Source organism: Conger conger, chromosome 1 (genome assembly GCF_963514075.1).
Source record: "Conger conger chromosome 1, fConCon1.1, whole genome shotgun sequence".
Lineage (NCBI taxonomy): Eukaryota > Metazoa > Chordata > Actinopteri > Anguilliformes > Congridae > Conger > Conger conger.
Genome location: NC_083760.1, coordinates 94,993,456 through 95,003,455, shown reverse-complemented (window position 1 = coordinate 95,003,455; position 10,000 = coordinate 94,993,456). Strand labels below are relative to the sequence as shown.

At 48.2% G+C, this 10,000-nt stretch overlaps 1 protein-coding gene across 1 annotated transcript in view; it reads right to left on the bottom strand.

The window, feature by feature from the left end:
• LOC133107869 (CUB and sushi domain-containing protein 1-like) overlaps positions 1 to 10,000 on the bottom strand; it is a 235,620-nt gene that overhangs the window by 156,968 nt on the left and 68,652 nt on the right. Inside the window, 1 exon segment of the mRNA XM_061217173.1 lies at positions 8,347 to 8,459. Coding sequence (XP_061073157.1) covers positions 8,347 to 8,459 — 113 coding nt within the window.

Genomic DNA, 10,000 nt, shown 5'->3' with positions numbered 1-10,000 from the left:
AGAGAGAGAGGGAGAAGGGGCGAGAGAGAGAGAGCGCGCGAGAGAGGGAGGGAGAGGGAGAGAGAGAGACAGAGAGAGAGGGAGAAGGGGAGAGAGAGACAGACAGAGAGAGAGAGCGTGAGAGAGAGAGAGAGGGCGAGAGAAAGCGCTGGTGCTACGTTCCTCAGAGGGAATGCTGGTGTTCTGGAGCTGAAACTGGCACTCACACACTCTCTCGCTCTCTCGCTCTCTCGCTCTCTCGCTCTCTCGCTCTCTCGCTCTCTCACTCACACACACTCACACTCACACTCAAACACACACACTCTCTCACACACATGACAGAACAGGAAGGATGACTCCCACACATATAAACACATATGGTCTGTGGCTCAGGAGTGTGTGTGGGGAGGGGTATTGGGAGTGGGGGGGGTATTGAGAGTGTGGGGGGTATTGGGAGTGTGGGGGGGTTTAGGAGTGGGGGGTATTGGGAGTGGGGGGGGTATTGAGAGTGTGGGGGGTATTGGGAGTGTGGGGGGGTATTGGGAGTGGGGGGGGGTATTGGGAGTGGGGGGGTATTGGGAGTGTGGGGGGGTATTGGGAGTGTGGGGGGGGGTATTGGGAGTGGGGGGGGTATTGAGAGTGTGGGGGGTATTGGGAGTGTGGGGGGGGTATTGGGAGTGGGGGGGGTATTGGGAGGGGACCCCCCAGCCATGCAGACCTGCAGGCAGGGATCCAGCCTCAGAGACATCACCTCCTGCGTCAGGGCTAATCGCTACACCATCAATCAGAATCTATATTTATAACCACACAAACGAGCCGGTCGGCAAGGGAACGCAGTGTGTGCCTCACACAGCGCACGAAACACACCACACACAGCGCACTGACGCGAAACCCAGACCTCACCCGCCCCCGACCGTCTATATACACACCTCTTAACATCACACAACCGCCCTCTCTCTCTCTAAACGTCTTTTAGACTGTTCAATCAATCATCAATGAGAAGCGCATAATAAATGAGATATATTATTATTATTTCATTATTACATATATGGTCATTAGAACAACTGCAGTACACAGCTGAACAAAAAGACAGTTGTGCTGAACAGAGATCTATAAAAGCACCTTAGCAGACAAAGGCAAACGCTTTTATACAGTCTGTATACACATTAACATCACCTGACATTACATCACATTTATGCAACGTGACGCACAATAAGAACACAACCAGTCGGGAAAAAGCACAACAATATATAAACACAGCTGCAATTTCCACAAGGTGTAACAATGGGCACGTTAACCCCACATGTGATTGTTTTTATTACCAATCTCTAACTGTGGAGCACGGAGGCAAATGAATAAATGACGGGTCTTTGTCCCGAACATTACGGAGGGCACTGTAGATAAGGGAAACATCTACTGCACCAACATGGATACAGTTGCTACGGTGGCAGTCCTAGATTAAAACACGAGGGAGAACAAGAGGGCTAGAAGATAAAGGCGATACAGAACTGATAATCGATTAGGCGGCTCCCACAGGGGAGTGCGGCTGTAGTGAGTCCAGGCTCAGCGTGAAGAGAGGCTTCAGACGGCCGTGGAAAACGGGGAGCGAGCGAGCAAGAACGGGTATCCAAAAACAAACTGAAATTGGCAAAGGATAAATTCACAGATATTAGGAAGATACATTTTTTTTATGACTCTTCTTTTTCACACAGAGAGTGGACTCTGTGTGAAGTAGCTAGCCAGGACATGTAGCGGAGGCAGACACAGTGGAGGGCTTTTCAACACCAGGCTTGATACGGCGCTAGAGACTAACTCGCTTTTAAGCAAACTAGGCAGTAGGTACACGCAGGGGCAGGAAAAGGCGAGCATTGCTGGGCTTGAATGGCCTGTTGCGCTATGTTATCCTACAACTTCAAACTCACACAAAACACTGACCTATAACCAGCAATAATGATTCTGTCAGCACACACCCACAGGGTCAGATTTGATTGGCTCGTGTGACTTTGGGAGAGACTCACACCAGGGCCACGTTCAGCCCAGACAAAACAGAGCAAAACGTTTATTTAAACAGAAACGGTGGCGCGTTGAACATCCTGATGCAAACCGCGGGCGGACTGACTGACATTGTACGGTTTGCTCCTATGGTGTCTGAGAAGGATTCTCCGGCCTTTAAAGCAAACGTCATTATTGTTTCGGGCTACACCCACAACCACATCCACCAAACGGGAGCAAACATACCTCAAAGCCTGTTGCAAAACGTTGCACACCATTCATCCCTGATCACTGCCGATCCTTCATAGGAAAACTTACAAAGTCTTGCTCCTTTGAGATACAATTAATATATTTGAATTTAAAGCCACTGTTGCGACCATAGACGGTTGCGACATATACACTCGGTGGCAACTTTATTAGATAGAACTGTACAACTGACGCGCGTTCAAGAAGGCGAACTATTTATGTTTGCAGCAAAGTTACCGTTGAACGATTTTAAATGAACATTCCATTTATTTAGTTAGCCACCAACGCCTTTTTAATACAAACGGATGCGACTTACGTCTAACAAGCTAGCTGATTTGTTTTTGAAGGTAAAAACAAATATTACATTGATTGTGAAAAGTGTATTATAACAGCCAAGTAATTGTAAACTTTTGTTCTCTGTATTTTCCCCATCAGCTGCCATTTTTGTTTGCCGCGCTTTAACGATACGTTTTCAAACTGTGAGCTAACGTAAGCTAATGTTCGTGGCGAACAGAAAAAAAACCCCCAGAATATGTTGGCGAACGTTAGCGTCCTGGATGTTAATGAAAATGAGCGAATCATATGGCTGCTACCCATACATAAAATCATGCATAACCTACGTGGTAAAGAGGTTCATACAGACCCAGAGTTTCTCTCTGTGGATAGCCTTTTCACGAGAAAGCTAGGACTAGGAACGGGAGCTGGGCGCCAGCAATAGCTATAATCTCTGAGTGAGGAACAACAGCTGCATGAACCTGGTGTAAACTGACAGTAATGGAGGTTTGCTATGCAGTGGCCCTTTTCGAATAAACATGAAATAAATAAATAAGCGGCAGCACGGTCTTTTAGAGTGGGACTCCAGGTGCGGTGATGTCAGAGGTGGGCCGGGCGCATATCTGCTCAGACGGTCTCGCTATGCATGGACATGCGCTGCGGCTACTGCCGGAGAGCTCGGAGCACGATCCACCTCCGACTGCGCTGCCTGCAGGGTACTCCTGTCCTCCCGAGAGAGGCGGGGCGTGTGTGTGTGTGTGTGTGTGCGCGTGTGTCTGTTCTTATGTAACGCTTTGAAATATTTACTGCATGTATTTCTTGGCAATAAAGCATATTGAATAGAATTGAATTTGAATTGAATTGAGAGAGAGAGAGAGACATTCAGGACCATGGACAATACACACACACACACACACACACACACACACAAAGAGGGGCGTCAGGACCATGGATAGCACACAAACACAGAGAGACTCCACGAATAGCATAAACACAATCATATTTCTGCAGAGAAGAGAAAGACCCAGTCAAACATGAACAATTCTGTATTATCTGTACAATATGAACCTGATGAACATTCTGGATTATCTGGGGGAAGGCTGTTGCTTTGACTTTTTTTCAATAAATCTGGCAACCCTGTTTGTGAGGCGTTATCTTTAAGAGTTTCCGGCTGTGTGCTCTTGAGTGAAAGCTCTTCCTCACCTCTCTGATTGGCTCTCCTGCCTCAGCCCCTCCTTCACTGCTTAATGCCACGCCCCCACTTGCTAAACCACACCCCCACATGCTAAACCACACCCATCCCCTGCTAAACCACACCCCTCCCCTGCTATAGCCACACCCCCACCTGCTAAACCACACCCCTCCCTTGCTATAGTCACACCCCCACCTGCTAAACCACACCCCTCCCCTGCTATAGCCACACCCCTTCTCTGCCGAAGCCACGCCCACCTTCTACAACCCCAGGTTGTTCTTGTGTGGTATTAAAGTAGCTGTTGTTCTTCTGAGATGCCCTTACATCTTCAGTCGAACTTTATTACAATTGTGATTAATAACTTGAGTGGGACTGACGATTGATGCATAAAACAGAGCAGAATTTCACATTACCTTTCCTAATCCAAATGTGCATGAAAGCCTTGACTGAGTGAAAGTGCTACACCTTTACTGAAGCTGGGGAACATGAGAAATGGTCTAAAACATCATTTGAAAAAGAGAAAATAAATCACATTCCCTGTGCAGTGTGATTGTGGGCTCACGTATGGATGATTAAAGTGAGAGAACACATCCGTCCCATAATGCCCCTTGATTCTAACGTCAGTGCCTTGAGCTCAGTGCGACATCATCTTTAGTGGACCAGGAGATTCATGTGATTGGTGTGATCATGTGATCCGCTTCTCATTGGCCTCCACTGGCTTCCTATTGCCGCACGCATCCGATTCAAGGCCCTAGTGTTGGCATTTCAGGCTGCTAAGGGGACTGCCCCACATTACATACAATCCCTGATCACTCCCTACTCCCCAGCTAGACCACTCCGGTCTGCCAGCTCTGGTCGCCTTACGATTCCCTCTCTACGGGCACCTGGCGGTCGAGCTGCACGTTCACGCCTGTTTTCCGTTCTGGTTCCTCAGTGGTGGAATGACTTGCCTACCACTGTCAGGACAGCAGAATCCCTCCCCCTATTTCGACGCAGACTCAAAACACACCTGTTCAAACTCTACCTTAGTCCCCCCTCCTGATTTACCCCGCCCCCCCCTTCTGATACCCCTATCCCTGTCTAACCCCCTCCCCCCCCCCCCCAAAAAAAAAAAAAAAAAAAAAAATTGCACTTATGATGACGACTATATGTTTAGAACAGCAGTCCAGGTGTATTTTTCTAGTTCTGGATGTGATGCTTTGACTTGTGGTAGAACCTATGCACTTGTAAGTCGCTTTGGATTAAAAGCGTCTGCCAAATGACTAAAATGTAAATGTAAATGGTGTAATGAGACAGATCGAGGCCCAGTCCTATCGAAATGGCAAATGGCTGGCATTTGCTTTTATCCAAAGCGCTGTACAATCCATGCTTCTCATTCACCCATTCATACACACACTCACACACCAATGGCGATTGGCTGCTATGCAAGGCACCTGTTGGTTTTCTCTCCAACCCTAACTAAGCACACCTCATTCAATAGCTAGAGCAGGGCTGCCCAACCCTGTTCCTGGAGATCTAACGTCCTGTAGGTTTTCACTCCAACCTCAGCAAAGCCTGCCGAATTCAACAGCTAGGGATCCTGTTGAGCTGCTAATTAGCAGAATCAGGTGTGCCAAATTTGGGTTGCAGTGAAAACCTACTCCAGATCTCCAGGAACAGGATTGGTGACCGCTGGTCTACGCCGTCATCCGATTGGCTGTCACATCGCATCATGTCCGCCCTCAGTCCCTGTCTGCGGGTTTTTCTGCCTGTATGTTGCTTGTGACATCACAGAGTGCAGTGTTTGTGTTTCAGCTTGTTGCCGGGGTAACGGGCATCAGAGATGCTATGGATGTTCTTTGATGTTTAATAGGCTAAACTGGGTGAACTCAGTGGTGAAAAAGGCGTATGGAGTCACAGGGGAGGGCTTTGGGGGGGAGGCAGAGCAGGAGCCAGACATTCTATAAAAACATCTACAAAGCCCTCCCCCCTGAGACACAGAGTCACTGAAGCACAGAGTCACTGAGACACAGAGTCACTGAAACACAGAGTCACTGAAACACAGAGTCACTGAGACACAGAGTCACTGAGACACAGAGTCACTGAGACACAGAGTCACTGAAACACAGAGTCACACAGACACAGAGTCACTGAAACACAGAGTCACTGAAACACAGAGTCACTGAAACACAGAGTCACACAGACACAGAGTCACTGAGACACAGAGTCACACAGACACAGAGTCACTGAGACACAGAGTCACTGAAACACAGAGTCACTGAGACACAGAGTCACTGAGACACAGAGTCACTGAAACACAGAGTCACACAGAGTCACTGAGACACAGAGTCACTGAAACACAGAGTCACACAGACACAGAGTCACTGAAACACAGAGTCACTGAGACACAGAGTCACTGAAGCACAGAGTCACTGAGACACAGAGTCACTGAGACACAGAGTCACTGAAGCACAGAGTCACACAGACACAGAGTCACACAGACACAGAGTCACTGAGACACAGAGTCACTGAAACACAGAGTCACACAGACACAGAGTCACTGAAACACAGAGTCACTGAAACACAGAGTCACTGAGACACAGAGTCACTGAGACACAGAGTCACTGAGACACAGAGTCACTGAAACACAGAGTCACACAGACAGAGAGTCACTGAAGCACAGAGTCACACAGACACAGAGTCACTGAAACAGAGTCACTGAGCAAACATCCAGTGAGCAGCAGTTCTGCAGACAGAAACGCCTTGTTAATGAGAGACATCAGAGGAGAAGGGCCAGACTGGTCAAAGCTGACAGGAAGGTGACAGTAAAGCAAATAACCACACATTACAACAGTGGTATGTAGAAGAGCATCTCTGAACACACAACGTGGTTAGGTGATAGGCTAGAGGGTCACAGGGGGGCTGGAGCCTATCCCAGCATACATTGGGCGAAAGGCAGGAATACACCCTGGACAGGTCACCAGTCCATCGCAGGGCACACACACCATTCACTCACACACTCACAGGCAATTTAGACTCTCCAATCAGCCTAACCTGCATGTTTGGACAGTGGGAGGAAACCGGAGTACCCGGAGGAAACCCACGCAGACACGGGGAGAACATGCAAACTCCACACAGAGAGGCCCCGGCCGACGGGGATTCGAACCCAGGACCTCCTTGCTGTGAGGTGGCAGTGCTACCCACTGCACCATCCATGCCTCCCCCCGCCCCCCCCCCCCCCCCCCCTCCCCCCACTGCACCATCTGTGCCGCCAGCAGGAGACTTATTAAGTAAAAAATAATAATAAAAAATAAACCCTAATAAATTGCTCACTGAGTATATATACACGCAGGTATTCACACACACACATGCGCACAAAACATATAGACATATTCATGCACACACACACGTACACACATGTACAAACACACACACGCACACAAACAAACTCACACGATCGCGCACACACATACATACATACACATTTATACATTCATACATACATACATACATAGTTTACATACACACACACACACACACACACACATAGATAAACACACTCTCACACACACACAATCGTTTTGATTTATCTGCTTGCATGGTCAGTAGGTCTGCAGTAGAGTATCTTGTGACAGAAAAGGTCTCAGAATGTAAATAACACTGAATTATTCATTCACTTTGAAAAACCTTGCACAAAATTCACTGCATACATTTTACAGAAGTATTTTTTTACCTATTGGAGGATGAATATCTGAATATCTCAGAAACTACTCCACACTGCTGCACACACGCATACACAATCTCACACACTCTCACTCACACAAACACACACACACTCACACTCTCTCTCACACTCTCTCTCACACACACGTGTACACACACAAACATGCATACACACTCACTCACACAGACACACACACACACTTGCTCACACAGACACACACAGACACACACACACACTCACTCACACATTGAACACCAGAGGGACTAAATTATGAGCATTAAAAGCCCCCACCCACCATCCAGTGAGTGATTCTGTTTTTGTGGGGGGGTAGAAAGTTTTAATTAATCCTGAATGTATAATCTCACATTGCAAGACAAGAGATCACAAGAACAAAGCCTCAAGCCATGGAAAGAGAGAATATGTTACAGGATTATAAAGGAGCTCACACTCCTCCTCCTCCCATGGTGCATCCTGTCTGCTCCCGGACAGATCAAACATGCGTTAACGTGATTAGGCTCATGTGCAGCTATGGTTATTATAAGGCGTATAAATTATTTTACAGACCTGTTCATTCACTGCCACCAGCACAAAAAGGCTGGGTTAATGTTGCCTGATCCTGTTATCAATCGAGAGAACAGACTGCTTGTGGTGAACAGGCAGAGCAATGAACAGGTAAATCAGTGAAAAGGTAAAGTGGTGCACAGGTAAATCAGTGAACAGGTAAACGGCTGAACAGGTAAAGTGGTGCACAGGTAAATCGGTGAACAAGTAAAGTGGTGCACAGGTAAACGGCTGAACAGGTAAAGTGGTGCACAGGTGAAGTGGTGCACAGGTAAATCGGTGAACAGGTGAAGTGGTGCACAGGTAAATCGGTGAACAGGTAAATCGGTGAACAGGTGAAGTGGTGCACAGGTAAATCGGTGAACAGGTAAAGTGGTGCACAGGTAAATTGGTGTCGGACCTTCGTAGGAGACGCGGAAGCCCTGGCCGCTGACGGCGTAGTCGGAGAGGAACCAGAGCGTGAGATACGTCCCTGAGCTCACAATGGGGGCAGGCAGCTGGAACCCGGTCAGTCTACGGAGAGAGAGGAGGGACAAAAAACATCCTGTCAGTCAAACACGCACAGAGCAATAGAGCAGACAATCAAACGCACAGAGCAGGAGAGCAGACAATCAAACACGCAGAGCAATAGAGCAGACAATCAAACACGCAGAGCAATAGAGCAGACAATCAAACACGCAGAGCAATAGAGCAGTCGCCTGGATTCATGGAGCCAGTCAGAGAAACATAGATGCCTGGCAATCAGCAGCTGCAACTGTTACCTTATATTATGATTTCAGGTATTTAATTATATTCCATATCCATGGGGTGTCAGAGTGTCACACACTCACCGTGTCTACAGACAGACTGTCACACACTCACCGTGTCTACAGACAGAGTGTCACACACTCACCGTGTCTACAGAGTGTCACACACTCACCGTGTCTACAGAGTGTCACACACTCACCGTGTCTACAGAGTGTCACACACTCACCGTGTCTACAGAGTGTCACACACTCACCGTGTCTACAGAGTGTCACACACTCACCGTGTCTACAGACAGAGTGTCACACACTCACCGTGTCTACAGAGTGTCACACACTCACCGTGTCTACAGAGTGTCACACACTCACCGTGTCTACAGAGTGTCACACACTCACCGTGTCTACAGACAGAGTGTCACACACTCACCGTGTCTACAGAGTGTCACACACTCACCGTGTCTACAGAGTGTCACACACTCACCGTGTCCACAGAGTGTCACACACTCACCGTGTCTACAGAGTGTCACACACTCACCGTGTCTACAGAGTGTCACACACTCACCGTGTCTACAGAGTGTCACACACTCACCGTGTCTACAGAGTGTCACACACTCACCGTGTCTACAGAGTGTCACACACTCACCGTCTCTACAGAGTGTCACACACTCACCGTGTCTACAGAGTGTCACACACTCACCGTCTCTACAGAGTGTCACACACTCACCGTGTCTACAGAGTGTCACACACTCACCGTGTCTACAGAGTGTCACACACTCACCGTGTCTACAGACAGAGTGTCACACACTCACCGTGTCTACAGAGTGTCACACACTCACCGTGTCTACAGAGTGTCACACACTCACCGTGTCTACAGAGTGTCACACACTCACCGTGTCTACAGAGTGTCACACACTCACCGTGTCTACAGAGTGTCACACACTCACCGTGTCTACAGAGTGTCACACACTCACCGTGTCTACAGAGTGTCACACACTCACCGTGTCTACAGAGTGTCACACACTCACCGTGTCTACAGAGTGTCACACACTCACCGTGTCTACAGAGTGTCACACACTCACCGTCTCTACAGAGTGTCACACACTCACCGTGTCTACAGAGTGTCACACACTCACCGTGTCTACAGAGTGTCACACACTCACCGTGTCTACAGAGTGTCACACACTCACCGTGTCTACAGAGTGTCACACACTCACCGTGTCTACAGAGTGTCACACACTCACCGTGTCTACAGACAGACTGACACAGAACAGAGTGGGTCTGACAACAACAGTGAGGTCACTCTAACATATT